General features: G+C 36.1%; 1 protein-coding gene across 2 annotated transcripts in view; it reads left to right on the top strand.

Moving 5' to 3' along the window:
- Positions 1 to 25,505, top strand: part of LOC142345652 (5-aminolevulinate synthase-like) — a 31,072-nt gene extending 5,567 nt beyond the window's left edge. For both annotated transcript variants that reach the window (XM_075397844.1, XM_075397843.1), the window contains 8 exons: positions 3,147 to 3,404; positions 8,123 to 8,299; positions 9,176 to 9,460; positions 9,985 to 10,164; positions 11,160 to 11,324; positions 11,739 to 11,816; positions 16,917 to 17,107; positions 24,420 to 25,505. In XM_075397844.1, the coding sequence (XP_075253959.1) occupies positions 3,147 to 3,404; positions 8,123 to 8,299; positions 9,176 to 9,460; positions 9,985 to 10,164; positions 11,160 to 11,324; positions 11,739 to 11,816; positions 16,917 to 17,107; positions 24,420 to 24,737 (1,652 nt within the window). In that variant the 3' untranslated portion in view covers positions 24,738 to 25,505. The remainder of the gene's footprint in view (positions 1 to 3,146; positions 3,405 to 8,122; positions 8,300 to 9,175; positions 9,461 to 9,984; positions 10,165 to 11,159; positions 11,325 to 11,738; positions 11,817 to 16,916; positions 17,108 to 24,419) is intronic.
- Positions 25,506 to 26,306: the final 801 nt, after the last annotated feature.

Raw genomic sequence — 26,306 nt, 5'->3', positions numbered from 1 at the left:
TCCCGATACAACTAAAGTTTTTGGCTTAAAAATATTCAGAGCGCAATAGTAGACAGCGGGGCGTGTAGGTGACGCAGTTATTGTCAACTTATATTGACGGTTGCTTAAATCAAACTAGAATCCATCTAATTTATTTTAAATCTCACGTTTAAAGAGGCCATGAAGCTCATGGTTTTATTCTCAAGGTTATAGAGACCCCAGGACCAAACTGCTTTTGTGAATATTTAGTCAATTTTGCCTGTGGAGCAAGCTTTGTCTGAAAAAATTAAACTTTTGAATTTTGCTAATGAATTATCTTCCTAACTTTAATTTTTTAACAGATTTTCATGAATTTTTAACCAAACTGAGACAGATCAGAGAAAAAATATTCATTCCTGGTTCTCGAATAAAAAAGCGTTATCTAAAATGTTGATCTGGATGGAAAAAGTGTTATCTAACATGTTGATCTGGATTGAATTTTGCTAATGAATTATCTTCCTAACTTTAATTTTTTAACAGATTTTCATGAATTTTTAACCAAACTGAGACAGATCAGAGAAAAAATATTCATTCCTGGTTCTAGAATAAAAAAAGCGTTATCTAACCTGTTGATCTGGATGACTAAAACGAGCTAAAAATTGTATTAACAATTTTTTCTTAAAGAAGTCAATTCTGTTCATTTAAACACGAGATACAAACAGAAATCTAAGTTAATCATGGGTGTCAGATGATCTCAAAAGTTGTTATTTAAATGATCCGAAAGCCGGATGTATTTTTTGCAAAGCATCAAAGGGAGTAACCTTAAAAATGAGAATATTTTTGCTGGGAACACAAAATGATTTTATTTCGAAGGAAAAGCAGAATACCCCGCAGTTAAATTATATTCACTTTTAAGGTATCAAGATGAATTTGACAATTTACTATAAAACTGGCTTCTGGTATTAAAATATTGAATGCTTTTGAGGATCCATTGACTTGTAAGTGTTTTGATTAATCCTTTGGTATTTTGCCATGTGCCTTACTCAAGACTTTTTCATGGGAATAATGGGCCATCTAAAAATTACCTACAGCGGTTAAGTTGGGCCAAGAGCGCATCCTTCAACAAAAACAAATTTGCTAAGTCCACTAGACAAAATTGGAATTTAAGATGACACAAATACAGTTTTCCGTAAACTTCAAAATAGCATTTTAATTTTGTCAACTTTTAATCAACAACGATAATTTACGTGACTATAGAAGTCTTATTAATTGCTCTCGAACGAAGTTTGAAGCAATTACTGTTAGCGTGTTGGATTATTTTATGTAAAATTTTTGCTTGCCTTTTTTTCGCTTTTGTTCTGGAACATTCTGACTTCTCAAGCCACTTTTCCTCCACTCTTCACATCTTCATTTCGAGTGATCTCAAATTGGTCTCATTCTGAAATAAAGTTTTGCTAATATAAAAGCGATTGGTAGCGGGTGAGTATCAAAGTCGTTGTAGCATAGTAGTTAAGATGTGACTGCTCACCTGGAGGACTCTTGTTTGAACTCCTATCAGGACCGAGTTCTTTTGCGCCCTAGAAAAATTTAAGCTACATCCCTGAATTAATATTTCCCTTTTCTGTCCTCTTTGGCAATTTATGAGCCCAGATATACTTTAAACTACTTGAATGTAAACTGATTAAACTATTTAATTCTTGTTGGTATGTAGATATATTTAAAGTGCTGCATCGAAAAGACGAGATCTAAACGTTTCAATGAACAGTTCTTCCTTATTTCCTACTGGTCTTTAAAATTTTTTCAGCCTTTGCCACTTTTATGTAAAGGCCTTTCTTTTTGCTTTTTGGCCTGGGTTCCTAAAACGTATACTGGCATCACAGTTATTTGCAGGAATATAAATGGGTTTTAAACTTTAGATACTGCTCCTTTTTAAAACATGCATGTTTTGGTTCATAAGAACAACTTCGTAAAAGCTGTCGCGTTTTTGGTTGTTATAATTAATTGATCTTAAACGTAGTTTGTAGTAATTTTTTTAAAATCTTGTGGTCTTCCTAAACCGATTTTCTGCTTGAGCAATTTTTCGTCTGACTCTTTTAAGTTTTCGTCCTCAAAAATGGGATAAACATGCAAAGTCAGGCAGGCATTAAGTGTCTGGACAGAATTCTTAGAGCGTTACGGCTCACTAGTCTCTAAGTATGCGCTTCACCGAAAATGTTTTGAGTAGGTAGTGTGAAGGGCTGTTCTTTATTGATCCCCTTCAGTCAGTTTTCTAACTTGATTGTTGACTCGGATTCATGTGGACAATTTATCATTCTCGAGACGCACAAGGAACGTTAAACGAACCCTTGGTAATTTTTTGGCAGCTTTTTAATTGAATTCGCTATCTATTTTATGGTATCAATGCTTAGATTTTGTAAATGGTCATCTGAAAGAATCTTAAAATGGCTTCACCTTCATTTTGAGCGGATTACTAAATATTGAACTTTCATTTTTTTGCAGTTTATAAATGTTCCCATACTAAACTTTTGAATGAAAATTTTAGATGTGTAATTATATTAGCTAAGCATTATTTGACAACTTTGTTCTTTTGCCATGTTTTTTAAATTCCTTTTTTCCTCAAGTTTAAATGAAAGTTTCTCAATGTCAACATGACTGCAAGATGGAATTATTAAATAGTATATTTCTTTTATAGTATTTTTTGAGTGAACCTTCATTCCTCGTGATTTTTTTGACAGAATGATTTTGAAAGTACCTTCATTGGTGATTTTTTAAGGAAAAAATCGAACACATTCCCATACAACTTGAATACTTTTACAGAACAGTTTAGAGAGACTTTCAAAATAATTTTATGTTAGGTTTAAAAGAACATTAATTCTTATATGCAAAACTTTCAATAATATTTTGAAGTTTGTGGTTGAGAGGGGTTGGCACATATGTGAGAACGCTTATTACCGAGTCTCCTTTTAGGTAATTATAGATCGATTAATTACACTGACTCATGTGAACTTGACGTTCTTATCTCACGATCTGATACTATTATGCGAAGCTTAATTTTTGGTTGCAAGCCAAATTATCGGTCTTAAATCTTTTAAAATTTGAATGATAATAGTCTACATAAAGTTTATTGTAATTAAACTACGTTATGATGTTTGTATTTAGATACTACGACATATGATGTTTGTATTTAGATGAGGGAGCAACAACAGCCACAGAAAAGTTCGAAACTGGCCTGGCTACAATTCAATCTGCCTCTGACCAGCTGGCTAAGTTGCACAACCAGTATGGCATCAGATTTGATGCCACCGATTCCACTGAACATAATGCCGCATCCAAATGTCCGATGCTGAAAGGGCTGAGAGGCAATTCGAGATCTCCGACTGAACATAATTTTCCTATTGTGAAGCAAGTTTGTGATGACATACGACAGCAGAACAGTAAATTGCCAAGTAAGTAGAGTTAATTGTGCTATAAATTGCCTTAAGGGTAGTGTTTTAGGTTACTAGATTCTTTGGAAATTTAGGACTGGTCGACTCTGGATTGCGATTACTTGAGCTCCTAAGGTATAATCCCCTGAACTAATCTTCAGAGATGCGTTTTACTAATTAATGTACTAGTCGTTTCAGCATTTCTTTTGCATTGTAAATTATAAATGGAGAGTTAGCCTGGGTCTCTTTGGCCTGGGTTTTGGTTGCAGCATTATTGCCAAATTAGAAAGCGATACAACTATTCCTAGCGACTGGTATTCACGCATGTAGAGGATCAACTACTACAAAAGAAAAACTAAAAGTTCTGTTATATATGACGAAAACTGAAAACATTAATTTTACAGGATGACACAGATAATCTCAAAATTGACTAGAGAGCCAATTAGATATTGCAAGAATTTGAAGAATTAAGTGTATAGATAAATTTGATCCTGATAGTTTTTTTTTAATAGTCGCCCTCATCTTCTCAGCCGGCTATTATAGCGCTCGTATTTTTTTTACAATTCAAAGAATTTGAATTGTATTGGGGCGCTGTCTTTTTTTCACAATTCAATGAATTTGAATTGTATTGGGGCGCTGTCTTTTTTTTTAAGATCTGTTCACACATTTTCATGATTTTTGAAGTCAAATTGGAGAAGTGATTTTGGTCACGCCGAAACAGGAAGTGGAGCGAAAAAGCGAGTGGTTTTGCGGCGTGAAATTTTTCGCTCTAAATTTCAAGTAGAGTGAGAAAACGGGGTTTGAACAAAATTTCGCTTTCTCGCTAGTGGTTTTTTGTTCACATGCGGCAATTTCACTTTGATTTTTACAGTTTTTTCAATTTTTTGGATTGGATTTTTTTCTAAATGGTTTTTCTAATCCATTCATAGTCCGTTTTTTGTCTAGTTTTCTGTTTAGTCAATGAAAATTCTTTGAATTGTACGTCAGGACTTGTCCTGCTATGCTTTTTTTAAGATCTGTTCACACATTTTCATGATTTTTGAAGTCAAATTGGAGTGGTGATTTTGGTCACGCCGAAACGGGAAATGGAGCGAAAAAGCGAGTGGTTTTGCGGCGTGAATTTTTTTCGCTCTAATTTTAAAGTAGAGTGCGAAAATGGTGTTTGAACAAAAATTCGGTTTCTCGGTAGTGGTTTTTTGTTCACATGCGGCAATTTCACTCTGATTTTTACTGTTTTTTTTCGATTTTTTGGATCGGATTTTTTTCGAAATGGTTTTCGCAATCCATTCACAGCTCATTCAAGGCCTAGCTTTGTTTGAAGGAAGTTTTCATTTCTCGCTAGTGGTTTTTTTGTTCACATGCGGCATTTTGACATTGATATTTTGTTTTTTTTTTTTCTTATTTTTTTATTTGATTTTTTTAAAATGGTTTTCTCAATTCACTCATAGTCCATTCTAGGTCTAGTTTTTCTGTTTAGTCATTGAAAATTCTTTGAATTGTTCGTCAGGACTTGTCCTGCTATGTTTTTTAACTTCGTCGAACAAAAAAATGTTTCGCTTTACCTCATCTTGCCGCTTTTTCAACATTTTGCGTGATATCTTTTTGACTTCTCTAGGCTAGTTTCTCTCTTCTCTCGTTCTGCTAAAAGTGAATTTGAACATCAGTTGCTCAGCAAAGCAATTCAAAATGAACATAGTCAGAATAAAAAATTGAAGTCAGAAATAGAAACGGGATAAACCCATAAAGCCCAATTTTAGATGCCCGCTATTTGAACGTCGTTCCTATAAGTTTTAGTTGCCATCTCTAATGCTTATTGGTATTGACAGTATACCCTGTAGCCTCTCTCTAAGAAACAGAAGTACGTTATGTTCAACTACGAAATGCCATCAAAATAAATCGGACTTAAAAAATGTCTTTGTACAAAAATCTTTTTTTTTTCAATCTCTTCTATTCTTTCAATCCCAATCATGCTTATTGGAATCAACGGCGGCTATTTTCCGGCAATCTGCCGGGTAGGTTTGATGTGCCAGCGCTAAAATGAAGATTTGAAAATTTTTCTAAAACAGGCTTATTGACGAGCTCAATGTTTTTTTATCGAACATGAACACTGATCAAATTTCTGGTAAATTTGTAATCATTCGATTAAAGGAACTCATTGGCATTGTACGGATTCAAACTGACGCTTAAAAGTGGTCCGCGCTTTTCATCAAATTTGTATGGAAATAGCTGCTATCAACCTCCGTCTAATATATTTTGACCCTTATTATTTTTCGGTTTCTGTTTGGTATTGTTAGGCCAAATATTGTGAAATGCGTATCTACTCAACTCATGACGTCAAGTCACGGTTAGTGTTTTTGTTAATCTGATCATATCATTTTTCATCCGATTCCCACGCCTGCTTTGATCAGATAAACAGAAATAATTCCTCATAACCATAAGAAACAAAAATACGTCCCGAAACAAATTTTATATCTAACCATTTTCCTAGTCAGCAGTCTTTTACTGAACGCAATAGTTGCTTCAGTGTTACTTCAAAAAATGTAGACATCGAACTCAATCATGGTCCGCTCTCAAAATGTTAAGATGTCTACGAATTTTTACACAAACAATCAATCGACTTAAAACTATTCCACTAAAATGATCGTACATAACGAAAAAAAATTGTACATTTCATGCAATAGTTGTATATATGGAAAAACAGAAATTTGGTTGAGTGCCATTGAACAAGCTTGATGAATTTCTGGTCTACTTGGCTCACGACATTGATAAACAATTACTGGAAACGAGTCAGTAATTCTAAAGGGTGATTATTTGAATTAGTTCTGCAAAAAACAAAAACAAGGGGGAAACCCTTTTAAGACCATAATATTTTTGAGTCCAATTAGTGTTGATAACCCCACCAGAATCGCGTCCCACAATCAAACGCTCAGACGTTTTAATAATTTATGTTCTTATCGAAAATAGCTGACTGAAACATCCAAGTCTGAGCGCCTAAAATATTCAATAAATCGGGTCATAAATTGCAGTGAAAAAGCCGCATCTATTAAAACTTCGATCAATTTGCAAATATGATGACTGTTTTTCCCTTTTCTTCACAAAACGTGAGTCCTTACTGGTTCCCAGAATCCTGCAACCTTTAGGACTTACAACTCTGCCAAAATGAAAGCTTGGAAAATTAAATGTCCTGAATTGAATTATTGGTCAACCAAATTTTTGTCATTTTTCTTGTAGAATGGAAAGAGTAACTGTGAATGAAGAAACTTCGGACTGCGTCGTGGTATACTAAGGCTATCCTCAGGATACAAGTTTAAGGTCTTTTTGTAAACAACTTAGATTTAAAAACGGGCCATGTCATCCAACACATACTGATGATACTTTCTTTTGAGATCCCATTAGAACCATGATAACTATAAAAGGTCACTTGAATACTCAATAGATTTTATACTGTACTCTTTTAAGTCACTGGCAGCTAAGCCAAATTCAGATAAAACCGAATTTATTGTGTTCAGCAAAAGTTATCAACCACAATCACTTCAATTTCGAAAAAACAACGAAAACTCAAGTAAATATCTGGGAATAACTATAGAGAATGAGCTCAGATATCAATCAGATGTCAAAAAGTTTCTCTCAAAAATGGAATAAATTTTTGAATGCTTATACAACTTGAGAGACTGCCGACCAAACAGCTACTTCCTGTTATGATTAATACTCTTGTGAATAGCCATTAATCTAGCTGAACAACTGAGCACCATTGATAACACTCTAATCATTATCTTAGAAAAACTTGTAAGCTGGGAAGTGAAAGCGTGTTATCATTATCGGAAATTCGAATAACCGAAACTCGACTAAAAGTTAGGTGTTATACCATATCGAATCCAGACCAGCATACAATACGTCAATTGGAAAATCGCTACCTCCGCTATAACCATAAATGAACTGGAAAATTTTTTCGTCGAGCTATTATTAAAAGCATATACTATAAGACAAGCTTAATCCGGAGAGCTCTTGAAGTTTTGAACAAGTTGCCTGAACAGTTTGTTGCCAAGTTTAAAATTCATAGTTTTGGTAAAGTTTTCATGAGCTTTCGATTTTTTTCAGGAGCAAATTTGTTTTGTTTATTCTAACAAGTGTAATTTCTTTCCATCCTCAATGATGCAAGCGTGCAATGTTTCTTTTCGAAATACTGAATAATTTTCTGTCTTTTAATCACCTCCTTTAAAACTAGTAAAATACACTGCCTGAAGCTATACATAACATTGTAAGGTGTAAAGATTCACGTATTTTAGTATTTCAGTGTTTCTTTTTTCAACTTTTTTTTAGCTGAAGATGTCCCTATAATTCCAGAAGTTCCATGATGCAATATTTCATAATGCGCCTTTTAAAAATTTCAGTTATAGGTTATTATCAGCTCCTATAAGATAATAATTCAGTTGTCAAATAATTAACACGTTAATTCCTGAAATGATATATAAAATGCATCATGCACGTAGTGTATATACTAAATGAATAATAGACTTTGATATTCATTTAGTTATTTTGTAGGATCTTTTAGGTAGCGTTGAGAATTCATCTCATCGTTAAGAACTTTATCAAGAAATGAAAAATTATTTAATTGTTTTCTGTATATCGAAGCCATAATAATAAAATATATCACTGAAAATATTTGCAGAAGCAGGCGGCAACTTGCTCACTCAAGATAATAAAATTAAAAATTTAAGTGAGAAAAGAAATGTTTTTAGAGTTCGGTGATGTAGACTACGAGGAAATAATGGAGAAGCACATAGAGAGTAAGAAGAGTGATCATTCATACAGGATGTTCAAGTCAGTAGAGAGACACGCGGGAATACACCCTATTGCATTCGAACATGAGAACAGTGTCCCTGTGTGGAACTCATTCTCTTCACAACCAAATCATGGTAAATATAATTTAATATAAATGACTTGGAATTTGTGTTGCGAGTTGCAATTTTTTGGCACTGGAATTATGGCGAGATAAATTGATTGAAACTTGTAAATTACCCTCGAATGAAGTCTGAAACATTTATTGTAAACATGTGTGTCCTGTCCTTTTTATGCAAAATTTCGGCTTGAAGGGCTTGATTTCAAAATTTCGGCTTGATCGTTCGAACTTTTTTTCCAGAACATTCTTTTGCTAGCTGAAGCGAATTAAGTTGACTTTCCATCTTCGAAAGTTGTATAAAGTGATAGAGCCCGTGGGTGTAAATGTCTGAGCGGCGCTCGTGGTGCTTTAATGGGCTCCGAGGGTAAGGTTCACTGAAGCTGCTATGAAAGCAGAACTTCAATAGGCTGGTGACAAACCCTCGCCTGTTGTTCGAGATAGTCTGTTTGTTAAATTACTCCTAAGCAAGGTAGGAACGATTTATTGCATTTCTGTATGTCACTGAAATAAGCGCCCGAGCGTTGGATCGATTTTCACGTTCGTGCTATTGCCTTATTGTGTGTTGCATGCGCTAGTCGAACTCGACGCTTAGCGTACAAGATTCTTGCAAATCCACCGGCTGACAAGTCGGTAATAGACTAGGGTGGGCATTGTTTTGTTTATTCGCCTGTAGTTCATTAATAGCCGCGAAGCGATAGCTGAGGTTTTTAACTGCCTTCTCTTGCTTGGGCTTCAAATAATTATTAAACTTTTAAATAAATTTATTATTAATTATCAAATTAACATTTTCCAAAATGATAAACTGATTTTTGTAGGTTGAAAATTTTCAGAGAAATTAACTTATCAAAGGCATCGAATAAGTGACTATGAGGACAACCATTATTTTGTTCAGGGACAATTGCTGAACTGAAAGACACAAGGGACATAACAGTGTGGTGCAGTAATGACTACTTGGGAATGACTTCTCATCCTAAAGTGGTGGAGGCAGCAACCGCTGCCATCAATCTACACGGATCAGGGGCGGGTGGAACGCGCAATATATCCGGAACAACTCCATTCCACTATATGTTGGAGGCGGAATTGGCGGATTTGCATCAGAAAGAGGCGGCATTGATATTTACATCGTGTTATGTGGCAAATGATACAACACTCTTCACTCTGCCAAAATTGTTACCAGGTAAAGTTTTCAATTTATCTCTCTCTTGATGACATGAACTTTAGAATGGGTTATGTCATGAATGGGTTATCAGGCTCATTGGTTAACTGCTTTGTATCCCTGAGCTACACAATCTTGGTTTTAGCAATGCACTTGAAATTAGTTTTAACCGGTATGAATTATGAACTTATTTGATCTCTCAATGAGATCTGCCTCAAAACGATCACGAGGCGGTAGTTCTGTTACTAACTGGGACATAATTGTTCTAGTCGGTCACGTTTTTTTTCTAAAATGACGATTTTTTGTATCTTTGACCTTAAACTAACATCGATTAGTCTTTGTACAATTTCTTGATGACTTTCTTTATAACTTACGCTCCCAGGGGCATGTGTACTACAGACATAGCGAGACATAGTTTGTAACGAGGTGTTATGATAAACATTGGGGGAGGTGGTGGGCAGAATAGATCTCGATATCTTTCCAGTTTTAAGCTGAAATGTTTTGTTTCTGTATTGGATTTGGGTGATGTTTGGTTTCCTTTTCAGGCTGTGAGATTTACTCAGACGAGGGCAACCATGCCTCTATGATACAGGGTATTCGCAACAGTAGAGCTCCCAAATATATATTCAAGCACAATGACCCTCACCACCTGGAACAACTCTTATCCAAAGCTGATCCAAACACTCCCAAAGTGGTCGCATTCGAAAGTGTACATTCTATGGATGGTAAGAGAAAAATTCATTTTTTGATCACTGAGATTATGGAAGAATAGACTTGTAGCGTTATATTCAGAAAAACTCATTCTTTTTTTCATCGCTCAGGTACGTTGTGACCCCGTTTGATAGTTGTTTGCCATTTTAACCGTTAATGAATAAGGTAGATGTTTTTACGCAAACTCCGGAACGAGAAGAAGACTTAAATTCTAGTCACAGATTTCAGATGCCGTGTCACAGGGAGTGTAAAGTCAAAATATTTACAATTCCAATGGGACATAGATTTAAAGTATTGAAAATATTAGAAAGTTTTTCTTAGCAAAAAATATGCAATTGTTATCCTGAGGTAGCAGCAAATTAATTGACTAAGCTAATAGTCTATGATCAATAGGGAGCTTTTAATCAAGAATTATTCTAAGAATTAATCAAGCTAAAATAGTCGTCCTAGTATAATGTTGCTGCATTTGAAGTTATATAGTTTACATGAAACGGTTGTTAGCTTTCAATTGACCTTGGCTTATCAATTTAAAGCTGAATGTTTCGATTATGCATTCTTGACACAAAAGTGAACTTGAGACTCTGATCGGCTCTATTTAGTCCTCAAAGGTTATGTGAGGTTATAGATTAGTTTGTTTTGTCAGTTGAAATTATAATTTAACATCAATCCTTTTCGCGTAACTTTTTGAAAGACTGCAGTCCTGCCTTGTATTGGTACTCTGATTATTTTAAGCAAATTCAGTGCTTAAGTTCACTATATTTGTGTTCTAAAGATCGGAAAATTGTCCAAAGTTCCTAAATTAGCCAAAAGGGCAACTGTTCAAGATGCTGAAATCGTCTATTTTTGTAAGAACCCTCAGACCGAATGAACAATAAGAGTATCCAGCAACAATCTCGTCGTCTGAAACTACTGAGGGGTTGTTCAGACATTTCCATTCAGATCACGAAGGATGGAGTAACCCTTGACATTAAGCATTTTTAAGGAAACTCGATTGTTTTCTGTGTTTTAGGGAGTATTTGTGACCTTCACGAGATGTGTGATATAGCACACAAGTATGGGGCATTGACATTTGTGGATGAAGTACATGCTGTTGGGCTGTATGGGCACAGGGGAGGAGGAGTGGGGGAGAGAGATGGGGCACTGCACAAGATGGACATCATATCTGGCACACTAGGTGAGGAAATAATTATCTTTTCTACAAGTTTCTTTAATTATCTCTTGTTGTTAAGAATCCATTTCTCGCATAAATTTGCCGCCTAATCCATAAGAGAAGTTAGTGACAGAATTGATAAGTACTGAACTTCGACCACTTTTGGTAGCTGGGTCGGGATTTGAACAGAATTGAAAAAGCAAAATTGTCACTTATCCTGTTATTAAACACGCTTGCCGCTCAATTTGATGGGTCACGTTTTTACTGGATTTCGCGGTTGAGCCCAGAAAAAAACATTTTTTTTGGCTGGCTCAATGTGTATCCTAATTATATATATAGCACATGGTTTGCGGTTGATTAAAAGATAGGTTTTTGTTATTAGGCGCATAAAGTTGGAGTAAATGTCATTTCAAATAGAAATATTTTTTTTTGTTTCAGGCAAAGCTTTTGGCAACATAGGTGGCTACATAGCGGCCAATGCCTCACTAATTGATGCCATTCGCAGTTACGGATCGGGTAAGTTAATCGAAGTTTCCTGAAGTTTGGATTAACAAAATTTACTCCCTTTACTTGTGAGTGTCGATGCTCGAATAATTTAACGAAATCGGGAACATAAATTTTGGGTATGAGTCAATTACGGTTAGCAGGAACTCTTCTTAGAACTTATCCAAGAAGTTGATCTGATATCAGCTCAAGCTGTGCCTGAGAGTATTGCTTTCATTTGTAATTGAAAGTACAGATAAGCGAAAAACTATGTGAGCGATTTTGTAGTAACTATATTAGCCATGTGGTCTTTTTCATGCGATTTTTTGCTTGGTTATTTTTTTCGTCTTATTCTAAGGGTTCTTAGAGCCCTACCGCATAGTAGACTCCAAATGTGCGGTTAACAGAAACGTTTTTGGACACATAAATTTATGGTGTGAAGGGCCGGGGCCGCTTTAAGAATTTGACCCCCCCCCCCCCTTCAAACCTCGCCACACACATCAGCCCTCCGCCCCTGCACATCGATTGTAAAAATTTTAGTTGTCCACAGTTCTTACAGGAAGTGAATATCCTTTTTCAATAAACTCGTCTAATAAAGAGGAGTTTTTATCTTATTAATAGCCTCTCAACGATTTTTAGCTGCTCTGTTTTTTTTATATAATCTTATTAGTAGCTACCGGCATCCTCTCAACTAATTTTAGGCGCTCTGTTTTTCTTTAATAATGCAATGGATTTTTACAGTAAAAAAAGAATTTGGATTGTAGTAGTGAGCTGTATTTACGGTTCGAAGAGGAGTATTGATGGAGCGTCTTTGATCGATAATTTTTTGGAGTGTATTTAAAAAAGATGTAAAAGTTAATATTGCACGTAAGAACTCAGTGTTTAGGACAAACGGCTGAGGGAATTGGAGGGCAAAGAAAAGAGGAAGTGATTTTCTGATCATACTGCAGAGAGAGAGCGAGAGAGAGAGAGAGGGGGGGGGAGAGGGTGGAAGAGAGATTGGGAGAGAGAGCGAGAAAAGTGGGCGTGCAAAATTTTTCCACATGCGTCTTAAATTAAGTTTTAAATCCTTTTGGCTAGACCCTATTGGCAAGTAACTATACGTTTGGAAGCATTTTAGCTGTCTCAATCACATACTAGACTTTAGATGCAATCTTGAGCTATTTTTGTGATATCTCCTTTTTAAACGTTTCAGTGGTTTTTGCAGCCTTTTCCAAGTTTAAACATCTCAGGTTATTTTCTGTTTCATTTTCATGGTGCGACCCCCTCCCCATCCACACTTACCCCACCTTCAATACTATGCGGAGTATTGGTGGAGCGTCGTTTTTTGATGGGTATTTTTATTGGAGTGTATTTGAAACAGGATGTGAAGTGCGTGAAAAGAAAGTGTTTAGGTCGAATTGCTGAACAGTAAGGGGTTTTCTGTTCATGCTATATTTTTGAGATTGCGAGAAAAGTAAGTTGGCTGCGATATAATTGTCATTGATTTTGAGTCATTTTTTTAAAATAATGGAGTTAATTTAAGCAAATTTTTGGACGATTTTTGTGGTTTTTGAATAGTTTTGCTCAGTTTAAGCTTCTCGCTATATTTTTCTTGTTTAATCTTAAGTTTTGATCGATTTCATAGGTTTCGCTCTTAGGAAGTGCAAATGGAAGAGAGAGGGCAGTTTTCACTGAAAAGAGTAATAAAACTTTTTCGGGTTTTTTCGTTCTATGAAATTTTCATCATTTATTTTTGGCGAGTGTTGGGCGGGTAGATGCCTGAACAGAAACAGTAATAATTTGTTTTTGTCGAATGTTTGAGGGGAAATAGCATTTCATCATTTTATGGAAAATTTTGTTAAAATGTTTTGTCGAAATTTTTTTCGCACTTCCTTTTCCTTTCCGCGGTTTTCTCTATATGAAGTGTTTTGTCGCCTCTTCTGTCAATTGGCATTCAATAGTTAACTGAGAACTAACCAAGTAACAAGAAAATGATGTCATGATTTTTCAAAACTTAAATTCAAATAAATTCTTTTTGTGGAAACGTGATCTTATTTGTGCCAGAAAGGTTGCTAACTACAAGGCTCCTTTCGATGAGTTTCAACAGGCAGTAGCATCTTCTGCTCGAAAAGATGGTGTACAGTTTTTAAGTGGCGTCAGTAACTTTATCAATTTATTTCTATCTCTTTGTATCTACATTTTAGTGCTCGTTCAATTTGCAGCTATATTTGGCAGTCGTTCGGCTATGTGTTTAATTGCTCTCAAACTAAGTTTGTAACATCAATTATTTTGGTCCTGTCGGTCTTAATGCGATTTTTCGCTTGACCAATTTTTCGTCTGACCCATTTGACTTTTGGTCCTCAAAAACGAGATGAACAGGTAGCGCCCAGCGGGCATTAAGTGCTCTAAGAGCCTTTGAGCTCACTAGTCTGGAAGTATGCGGTTCACAGAAACGGTTTTGGAGAATTTTACTTATGATGTGACGGCCGGTTCTTTGAGTTTGACCCCACACACACGGCCCCCGATGCGCTCACCTCACGCCCCCTCATTTAAGCTATCGCTAGCCTCACTGAACCGTGGCTAGCTACTGACGAAGGCAACCGCTCGCCAGTCGTTTGAGAGCAATTTGCCCGACGTTAGTCGGTTATGTTTAGTCTTATTACTTCAGTTAAATGTTGCTCGAGATCCTAAGTTAAGTTTTATGTCCCAGTCAATGATCTGTTTACTGTTTTCGATTTTTTCATGTTAACCAGAAATCAACTTTGCGATTATTTTAATCAGGCTGGAGTAAGAAACGCAGCGCAAAAGTGAGTTGGTTTGAAGTGATTTTTTTTCAATATACCTTCAAAGTGGAACGAGAAACTGGTATTTGACTGGTGGTTTGACTTTAGGCAATTTCTGTTCTCTTACTGTTTTCTGATTTTTTGACTAATAGTTGAAAAGTTCATACATGTGTTCTAATTTTGCTTAGTTGTATTTTTTGGAATTTATCAAAGGACAGTAATGGTTTTGGGCCATTTGTGCACCTTCCAGTACATTATGCATCCTATATAAAAATATGATACGAGCGTCTGGGGTCGCTATTAATATGCATTCGGTAAACTAGGGGGCTCAAACAAAAAAAAAACATCCAATTGTTTGTGACTTAGGCGCTGTTTCAGTATAATATGCGAATTGTTTGTTCCTTGTGTTGTCTTGTTTCGTAGTGTCACTAATGATTGGTCTCATTGACTTTTTAAGGAGGCACAGTAAGAGCTAATCAATGGTTTTAATTTAAAGGTAAAGGTTTGAACTACTTTGTGACCACTTGTTCTCAAAAAAATTGTTTTTTTTTTAGTTTTCTCCCAGTTTTGATGTTCTTTTTGTTGTGTGATCACTTAGTCTCAGTAATGACTGTTCTTATCGTTTGCGAATGAGGGATAAATGCGTCGAATTTTTGAGATGAGTGCATAGCTCCTTTTTTCACAACTTGACACTTTGTTCACACTATTTTTATTGTCATATCACTCAGTCTGATTAAAGATCAGATCAATCATTTGTTGCCAATGAAGCTCAAATAATCGAATAATTTTGGTTCATTTATTCATAATTGTAATCGGTTGCTAATGAAGGTAAATGAATGTATGTAAATTTTTGAGTTCATAGCAGTTGTTTTTTTATGACTTCAATTTTTTCTTTTCAAAAAATCTTTCTTGTTTGGGAGTCTTGCCTGCTTTGGTTCAATTATAAGATGTCTTTTATAATGTGTCGTTTGAATCGCAGAGTTAAATGCGGAGACTTGAGTTTATGAGATCAATCATTTCATGCCCTTGTCAGTTTTTTTAGCTCATCGGTCTTTGTCCATCTCTAAAAAATCTTCAAAGTTCAGGGGGTTAAAATAATAAATCTTATTCTCTATGTCATTTTTGTGAATGGCGTCCATATTACTTTCGGCTATTTTTGCTTGCCTCAATGATGATTTTTTGTCGCTAAGACCGCGTTTAGTGTGCTGCGGCAAAGGATAGTTTCGGCGCAATAAAATTTTCCGACGCTTTTCACTTCTTGGATTTATCCAGCTTTGTTTTATTTTGTTACGGTTTTTAATTGCTCTTAAACGAAGTTCGTAGCAATTATTGTAATTGTGTTGGTCTTTTTTATGCAGATTTTTTGCTCGACCTTTTTCGCGCTTTTCTTCTAGAACATTCTTTACTTCTTTGCTTTTGTTCCTTATTTCTGAGTGATCTCTATTGCTCTTACTCCAAAGTAAAGCTTGTTGCTATTATAAAGTTGGTTGCAACAAAGTAACAAAAAGGGTCGGATAGCCGGGTTAGCAGTGCGTATGGTTATCGATGGGGAGGTCAATGGTTCAAATACCGGCGGGGTCAAACGTTTGTCCACCAGCCTGTTGTTCGAGAGCAATTGTTCCGACATTAGTCGGTTTATGTTTATTACTATCTATGACGTCACGCTGACGTCAGGCTAGTTTCACTCTTCTCTCATTCTGCTAAAATTGTTTTTACAGCAGTTGCGCAGCAAAGCAATGAGTCAGTATCGGAAAACGAAATCAGAGACAGAAACGGGATGAACACATAAAGCCCAATTTTAGATGCCCGTTACTCGAACTTTGTTGTTAGTTACCATCTCTAATGCTTATTGGTATTGATACTAGCCCTTGTGTTGTCTCACTCCAAAGCAGGAGTATGTCCAGCATCAAAATGACATCAAAATAGTTTGCACTTTTGGATGGTTTGTGTACAAAAATCATTTATTAGTTTTTTTCTCCTTTCAATTCCAATCTTAGTTATGGGAATCAACGGCGGCTATTTTCCGGCAATCTCCCGGGTATGTTTTGAAAATGCAGCTCTACGAAGGTATCACAGAAATTTTTGGGCAATCCGCAAGCTATGTTGAAGACTGAGGTAGTGATAGGCGCTTAGTTAGCTCACATCTCAAACATGTATGTCAGCTTTTTTGGACTTGTGTAAATTGAGTTAAATGTTCTTCGTCTGAATTCCTTTCAATTTGTAGTAATTGTTTCTGCTGGATCTATTCGGTTTACGTTGCTAATTTTTGTAATATAGCTCGCTAATTTGTTTGTAAGACATCAGCGGGAGATACACTACGCACAACTTTTCAAAGTGTACGGTGTTGATCGATCCATCCAAATTTTAGGTTTCATCTTTACCACCTCTCTTCCACCCTCTGTGCTGTATGGCTCCATTACATCAATTCGAATTCTGAAGGGAGAGGAGGGGAGGGAGTTGAGGGAGAGACAGCAACACAATGTGACTCTGCTGAGGAATAAACTACTCCATTCTGGGCTGCCTGTCATAGATGCACCCAGCCATATCATACCCATCCATGTTGGTGTATTTGTTTGAAAACTTTTGTAATAGCAACGAAGCTTTAAAGTGACCGTAGCTATATTCTAGTGCTCATAGTTTGAAGACTAGAAGGGGTGTATTTTAATTAATAGCCGCCCTCATCTTCTCAGCCGGCTATTATAGCGCTCCTATTTTTTTTTTTTTTACTTCGTCGAATAAAAAAATGTTTCGCTTTACCTCATTTTGCCGCCTTTTCAACATCTTGCGTGAAATCTTTTTGACTTCTCTAGGCTAGTTTCTCTCTTCTCTCATTCTGCTAAAAGTGATTTTGAACATCAGTTGCTCAGCAAAGCAATTCAAAATGAACAGTCAGTATAAAAAATTGAAATCAGAAATAGAAACGGGATAAACCCATAAAGCCCAATTTTAGATGCCCGCTATTTGAACGTCGGTCCTATAAGTATTAGTTACCTCTCTCTAATGCTGATTGTTATTGATAGTAGCCCCTGTAGCCTCTCTCTAAGAAACAGAAGTATGTTCAACTACGAAATGCCATCAAAATAAATCGGACTTAAAAAAATGTTTTTGTACGAAAATCTTTTTTTTTCAATATCTTCTGTTATTTCAATCCCAGTCATGCTTATTGGAATCAACGGCGGCTATTTTCCGGCAATCTGCCGGGTATGTTTTTAATTCCTTTTACCTTTAGATCACGTTTTTCGTTTTACATAAGTCGCAATTTTCACGTTTGACTTCTAACTTTCCTCACTCACTGTTTCAACTGAATGGATGTTAAATTCTTTCACGCATTCAACTACGCAATGTGATGAATACTGTCAAAGTCAGGAGATCAAAATCAAAAGAGACGGGATAAACCGATAAAGTCCGGTCATGTAAGTTATTAGGAGGTTGTCAAAGTTCATTAGAGTGTTTGCTAGCTGACAATGGTATTAAGCTTATTAATTGCTCTTGAACGAAGTTCATAGCAATTATTGTAAGCGTGTGTCTTCTTTATGCAAAATTTTTGCTTGACAATTTAGTCTTTTCGAGTGACTTTTACGCTCTTTACTTTTTGCGTTTCGCGTGATCTAAAATTCTCTCTCAATCACAATTTCAAACAGCTGAACTCAATTGGCGGCAATTTAATACTAAAAGTCAAATGAAAAGTGCGCCAAAACTGGTGCCATTTTTTACTTTAAATCTTAATAGTGATTTATGTTAACCTCTAATGTGGTTATTTGAAGCCCATTATTGAACTTCTTAGTCCCATTTAAGCTCCCCCTCTCCCCCCCCCCCCGACTGAAGCAGGCTGCAATGCATTAGTGCTCCCACTATTCGTTCGACAGCAATTCTTCCGACGTTTAGTCGGTTATGTTTAGTTTTCATTTTAGAAGCCAAATTAAGTATAGTTTGAGAATCCAACTGAAACTGCACGCCAAATTGAAACTTTTTGACACTGAAAAAAAAAACAGAAAAAAATTGTCAATTTATCTCTTTTTTCTGTTTCCATCCCGATGTACATGAAGCGCGTCATTGGCGGCAATCTGCCGGCTATGTATTTTAATTGCTCTTGAATGGAGTTTGAAGCAATTGTAAACGTGTGAGAATTCAGAAATTAAGTCTAAATCAAAACCGATTATTTTTAAAGCGAGGTTGTTAATCTCCGCGTCTCTCATTCGAGAGGTTTCGGGTTCAGGCCCCTCCGCAGTCTGCGCCCAAATGCTTTTTGCATCAGGAAAGTTTCTCTGGCATATGCCCTCTTTCTAATCGTTTGCCCCGCCAGTCGTTCGAGAGCAATTCGTCCGACGTTAGTCGGTTACGTTTTGTTTTTAATCAATAATTTTGTTAGAGTGAGTTTGAAGCAGGAGGTAAAAGCCTTAGAGAGTTGTTCATTGACTTGCTGAACAAAATATTGGAGCGGCTTGAAAAATGACTGGCTGTTTTTCATACCACTACTGTGAAAGAGCGAAAAATTGGGGCACAAAATATTTTTTTACACAATCTAATTTGATGACGTGCTGCGTTTTCAAGATTTTTAAATTGCTCTCAACCAAAGTTTGTAGTTATGTTGGTCCTGCTGGTCTTTTTCAATGCGTTTTTTCGAAATACCAACTCTTCTTCTGATCGTTTTTTTCTCGCCTGACCATTTGACTCTTTCTTCTCCAATACAGGATAAAAATGAAAGCCCATAATGCATCGATCTCTTACAGCCTTACGGCTCAGTAGTCACTGAGGGTGTGATTAACCTGAACTGTTTAAGAGACATAAATTCATGTTATGGATTTAAGCCCCTCCCCCACCACCACCGCCACCCCTAACTAAACCCGCACTATATAAGCCTCAATATGCTGTAGCTAGCCAGACGATTGAGAGAAATACGCCCAAAGTTATTCGGTTATGCCTAATAGCCCTCCTCATTTTTTATTAGTTCTTATTTAAAATGCAATAGATGAAAAAATAACTTGACTTGAGTAATTTTATTAAAATAGTTTTTCATAATTGTGTTCTTGAACGCAGTTTGAAAATGTTATTATTTATTTTTTTCCCGAAGTTTAATTGTTCAAACGGCGTTTTGACCTAAAAACGAAAGTGAGTAAAATTTTCATGTAAACTAATTTTTCTTGAATGAGGGAACTTCTTTGTTTATGCTCTGCGTTAAGTAAGACTTTTCGACTTGGGAAAAATTGTTTGAGAGAATGGCAGCTATAGATAACCATTCTCAGCGGTTTCTTCGTCCTTTTGGCTCAAGTTTTTGCTTTTAATTTGTTTTTTTTTGTACTGTTGCTGCATTAGTTTAGCTTTCTGAAATATCGTAATTTTCTAAGTAATTCTTATTTTCAATAATTTATCTTTTTTTGGATCTTTCGGTGATTTTTTTCTATAAAACCAATGCATATGCAACCTCTTTTTGACAACTCATGCACTAAACACCTCTTTTTGAGGAGTTTTTGTTTTGAAAGTTGAAACACATACTCATCAGATTTGCCCATTTTTGTCCAAATTTTGTTGATTTTAATTAGTAGAAAGTCTTTTGTGCCCCGTTGCGGATTTTAACTTATGCTTTTTAATAATTGAACTTTTTGGCGTTAAGTCTTTGAACTTCGGTTGGATTTTTTCCATAATCGCAGTTGTGATAATATTTTTCCAATATATTTTATTGTTTCGAATCTTTGAAGTCTTTTTTAACTTTTTAGACAGGGTGGGCTTTGTTATTCCTCCAGCCATGAATGCTAATTAGTGAAATGTTGTTTTTCTATTCCATTTATTAAAATTTTGATAGTCGTTTTTTTTTTTTAAAAAAGTACGAAGTTCGTCTCTAACAAGAGAGAAGTATACTTTATTTTTGTTCTAATTGCTGTGACGCCAAATCTGTTTCTAATCCTAAAGTTTATTTTTTTGAAACTTTCTGTTCATTTTCTAAGAATATTATCTACCTTATGCTTTCCTATGTGTCTTGGACCGCATAGTTAATGGCGCAGTTCTAAGTAGTAAAGAACATTATCATGAGTTATTTGCCAATGATGGCATTTTTTAACCCGATCAGTTTTGTGATCCTATCAGTATTTGTCCGTCCTAATAATTTGGTCACTTTTTCAACTTTACCAGATGTTTCTTATGATGCTGTTTTGCGGTATCAAGATTTCACAGTTAGTCTTTATCGGTCAGAATTATGTCAAGATTTAGATCTATGCGGCTTTTTTGTATGCTTTCGGAATGATGTTCGAAATTGTTTTTAGGCTAGCTTTTTTTAATGATATGAGTGCTCACATCTTTCTTGTTACGACGGGTGTGATCTTTTATCGAACATTTTGTCAAATCTGGCGAGGTAAGGGATAAATGTTTAAAGAAAAAATATAATGGTTTCGGCTGCTGTTACAAGTTTTTTTGTAAAGTCGTTACCGGAATTCTTCCGGCTATGTTTTATGTAAAATTTCTGGCCCACTGTTTTGAGTTTTTAGCTAGAACATTCTTTCGCTCATTTCTGCGATTTAAGTGACATTCCGTCTTCAGAAACGGGATTCACTGATGAAGGCCGAGGGCATTAAGCTTTAGCAAAGATAAAACTGTTTCTATTCTAGCTGAATTATACTGCGTCAGTCATTAATATTTTGGCAGCTATTTATATCAGTCTGCCTGCAATTTTAGGTCAAACTTTCAAGCCTGAAATTATCAAATAAAACAAAACAAATCTAAGGAATGCCATAATTCTGAATGGAACCAAAACTATCACCTTAAGTGTTTATCAGTATTTCTGTCTCGTCTTTAAACTTGATATGATAAAGCAGTTCTTCTATTTTGAGTTTTCATACTATTTTTGAAGCAAATGCGGGGTGGGGTCACATCTTTTTGTTTGACAAACTCAGACGATTTCGTATAAGTAAACAATTTAGTGTGTAGTGTACACACCCTAATGTAATGGCAACACCCCAATTCAGAGCTACGTTCTACTGACTATAAATGTTTTCAACTGTAATTGCGACACCACTTGTAATTGTGGACTTAGTGTCGGAATTCCAAGCTAGTGAGCTTTGACTATGCACCTGCTAGCTAGCTATAATAGTAAACATAAAGTTAAAAAGTTACATTGCACTACGAAAGGAAGAAGCTAACAACGTTATATATGCAAAAGCTTGTTATTGCATGGACGAATAAAAAGCAAAATCATGCAGTCCCTTAACTAACTTGGTCCGTTTGTTCATGAAACTAGCACCGATCATGTAAAATACCCGGTTTTTGGAAACTGCAGTTTTCGCTAGTTTTGAACTGGTGTGGTCAATAGTGACATTGTTATTAATAGCCGTCGTCAGCCTCTCAAAGGCTATTATTAATAATTGCTCTCAAACGAAGTTTGTAGCAATTGTATTAGTCCTGTTGGTCTTTTATAAGCAATTTTTCGCTTGACCGATTTTTTGTCTAACCCATTTCGACTTTTCGTCCTCAAAAACGGGATAAACAGGTAGCGCCCAGCGGGCATTTAGTTCTCTTAGAGTCTTTCAGTTCACTAGTCTCCAAGTATGCGATTCACAGAAACTGTTTTGGAGACTTATGGTGTGAAGGGCGGACCCCCCCCCCTCCCTCCCCCTCCCTGCACTTCACCACCCCACCCCCCCCCCCCCAAAAAAAATACCCACATCTGCACATCGTTCAGATCGTAAGGGCCCCGTGCAGCCGAAGACCCCCTCACATCGTTGCCCCACCCAAAAGTTGCCAACCCTGATTGTTGAGTTTCCTCTCTGCTCGGTCCTAACACGTGAGGATGTATAAGTGAAAGCACAAGGCTACAGACATAAATTGAAAGAAGTTCACCTTTAGTATATGGGGACGTTATTGCTAAATAGAATAAACAGAATATCAATTCCTCGCAAAGTCAACGTATGTTTTTTTCAATTCAAATAATAATTGTATTGGGGCGTTTTTGTTATCGAACAGGAGTATTGGTGGAGCGTCGTTTTTGATTGAAAACGAATTTTGAGGTTGTAATTAGAACAGGCTGTAAATGTCAATGCTGCACGTGAAAATTAAATTTTTGGGACAAACGGTTGAACGAACTGAAAAGCAGAGAGAAGAGTGATTTTCTGTTGATGTCGTTTTTTTGGGAGAAAGCGGGAGATGTAAGCGTGAAAAACTTCCGCTAAGCGAGCGAATATTTTTAATTTCGTGTGGCAGTCTCAAATCTTCTTCTGTCAAAATTGTTTTTCTCAATTATCTAAACTAGTCACAGTGCCTGGAAGCATTTTTAACATTATGAATCAAGTATTACACTTTTGATTCAATTTTCAGCTATGTTTAACCATTTTGCTTTGTTTTTAGCTTTCTCAGCAGTTTTTGTATTCTTCGAATTTTTATAGCCTTCGGAAAGTTGTGTGGTTGAAATTAATTGTTCTAGCAATTTTAGTATTTCATATTGATTAATTGCTCTCGAACGAAGTTTGTAGCAATTATATTAGTCCTGTCGGTCTTTTATGCGATTTTTCGCTTGACCGATTTTTCGTCTGACGCTTTAAACGGGATAAACAGGTAGCGCCCAGCGGGCATTAAGTGCTCTTAGAGCTTTTCAGCTCTGTTTTAGCTCAAACTGTTTTGGAGACTTATAGTTATGGTGTGAAGGGCAGTTCTTAGAGGTCGAAGACACCCCAACTGTTGACCCCCCCCCCCCCCACTTGCCCCTACCCCCCCCCCACTGTGATGTTGCCCCCCACCCCACGGTTGACGCCACCACCCCTCCCCATCAGCAACCGGAGTTTTCTAAGATGAGCATTAGGGCAATCAGAATCTTCAGTTTTATATTTAGAGTAGTTTCCGGAATTCTTCCGGCTATGTTTTTGAAATCTGTTCACGCATTTTCATGATCTTTGATGTCAAATCGGAGAATTTATTTGGTAACGCCGAAGCAGGAAGTGGAGCGGATAATCGATTGGTTTTGCGGCGTGAATTTTTTTTGCTCCGCTTTCAAAGTAGAGTGAGAAAACGGTGTTTGAACAGAAATTCGTTTTATTGCTAATTGTTTTTTTGTATAGTTGCGGCTATTTTACTTCGGTTTTCCCAATCCATTTATTGTGCATTATAGGCCTGGCCATTTGTTTAGTCAATATAAAATTCTCTAATTTGTGTCAGGATTTGTCCCGCTATGTTTGCTGGACCTGCTCGATTAAATTATGCTCGAAAGCAAACTTGTGATTTTGTTGCCTTTGTACCAAATTTAGCAATCTTTGGGTATTAGTTTACCAATGGCTAAAATCACGCTCTTTCAATCCCTCAATTGGCGAAAAATTGGGCTGTCAATCATTAAAAGCAACATTATCTTGAAATTTGAGGATTATTCCGTAACTCGAGTTATTTCTTTTCAGTATGCTATGGAAATTCGATCTGCTATTTTTTATGCTGATTTTGCGAAATCTGATATTTTCCATGCTTCCTTTCGAATGAATAGAGAAGAGAAAGGATGTGGAATATAGTTTAGGTAGTGGAAACCCACACGTGAATATTTTTGGTAACTTTCTTGTTCATGATGCTTCCATATTAGTAGGCTGTTAATAATTAGTAGAACTTCAATTTAAATAACATTCGCCTAACGACACCTAGTAAAATGTTTCATTTTAAATCATCGCTCATGATTTCTATAGCATGAAGTTTATAATGTATTTTATAATTTAATATTAACAAGTGGGGCTACTCAATTATAGATGGCTGTGAATTACGGGAAAATGGTTGTGAAAATTTTTCACAATTAATTGTGGAGGCTTTTTTTTCAATCTTCAGGACAACACAAAATTGGCAGTAGATCTTACAAATGTATACAAATAGTAGATACAATTATATAGATTCCCTTCAAAATGATTTTTGCTCACAGGTGGGTAACCCTGAGGCCTGTACACGTGTATCGGACTATCTACTGGACAAATACGGAATCTACATCCAAGCTATCAACTACCCTACAGTGGCCAGGGGTACGGAACGACTCCGAATAGCCCCGTCTCCTTTACACACTGAAGAAATGATGGACGAGCTAGTGGGGGCGCTGTTTGAAACATGGGTCGAAAACCGGCTGCCTTTAGATCTGCCCCTGTGCCCGGCTAAGGGGTGCGACTTTTGCAAGGATAAGGCTATGGAGGATGAGTGCAGCTTCAGAGCTGAAAATAATGGGAGAGTTCAGGTCGCAGCCTTGTGACAAAGGAGCACTTAAGAACAGTTTCTAATGGATCCAAGATTATTTCCGAACTATGTATACGGAATAAATGGTTCTTTCTTAGTGTTGTAGTCATCCGCACAACAAATTTTATAAATGATAAAGACCCCGCTCCTTTATTGAGGTAAATATCAGTAATGAGGGGACTTTACACTATAGTTTAGGTCACTGAATTAGAATGACTATAATGAGAAAGAATCTTTTAATTATATGGCTGATTGTCATTTGAAGACTGACTACTTTAACTCATCATGAAAGGACGACCTCAGCTGACTCAAATAACTCTGATGTGCTGTAAAAATGTTTCATATTTCAAAGAAGAATTAATTGGTAGTCTTATGTGTATGAGGGCACCTCTATTTGGAAGTAACGACCGTCACACGAATCTCAATTGTGGTTTGATTTTTCTCGTTTATGGGACAAACTACGAATAAAATCAAACTCAGCAGCTGCTTTTTGTTTAGGCTGCTAAAAATGGTGATTATTAGGCTGCTATAAATATGCTAAATTCTTCCAAAAAGAGCATAAGTTGGAAAAAATCCCCGATTTAGTGCTCATTTAAGCGCAAATATTCTGGGTTTTTGTAAAGATGTGAATAACCCCTAAACATGCGATGTTTTCATAACCTTATGCTGGTCGTTCACCAAAAATTTTGAGGATTTTATTATGAATTCGAGCTCCTTGTCAAATATCAATTCCGAATATTCTATTGAAAATTATTACCTGAGAAGTCATCACTTGTTTTACAAACTTGTTTTGAATTGGTTTCCAGAGTTACAAGTAGTTAGAACTGCTAGGGATCTATTATCGACAAGAAGAAACCGGATTTTGGGAATAAAAATAGCGCTATGACGTCAAAATTGATATCAAATATCGACTATTTGATATTTTTGCTATCTGAAGTGCCAGTTTTTTTAAAAACTGCAGGTTTTGGTGCAAAGTTAAAATCGATTTTGTAAAAGCTTAATTTTCGAGGTAGGGTGGGCAGGTTATACTTGATAACTGTTTGACCAGTACCACATAGTTGATGCTAATGTAAGTGTTCAAATGGCAACATATTTGTTTTTTTGTCTAGTTTCTGCCTAAAAGTTGACTTCAATATTAAACTGCATAATTGTTGATAAATTGAGTTATCAAATCTCAATAAAACTTTCAGTCGCCATTCTGACAAATTTGGCACTGCCAACAAGTCGCTGCCATTTTTGTTTAAACTGGCTCCGTTTTAAATCGACAGATGTTGAGTTAACAATCTAAAATTAGAACAAATTTTATCCATTGTTAAGCGTACATTCACGTGGTATTAGATTCAATAACTTTTGATTACAAGTACTGAATTCTGAACAGGTGCGCACAATATAAACTTAAAATATAAAGAGCACAGACTAAATGCTAGCGAGCTGGAATTTTTTTAAAATTCATGCTCAAAGTAATTTGAATTCACCAAAACAATCTTCGTGATTGTATTCTCTGCATAAAAAACATGATCTAAGTACATTACACATTTTAGTAGAAATCACTGACGACCGCAAAAAGTTCTATGGATTGTATCTT

The sequence above is a fragment of the Convolutriloba macropyga genome, chromosome 9, assembly GCF_964194025.1.
Source record: "Convolutriloba macropyga chromosome 9, txConMacr16.3, whole genome shotgun sequence".
NCBI lineage: Eukaryota > Metazoa > Xenacoelomorpha > Acoela > Convolutidae > Convolutriloba > Convolutriloba macropyga.
Note: the sequence above shows the minus strand (reverse complement) of the source record. Positions and strands in the feature narration are given on the sequence as shown.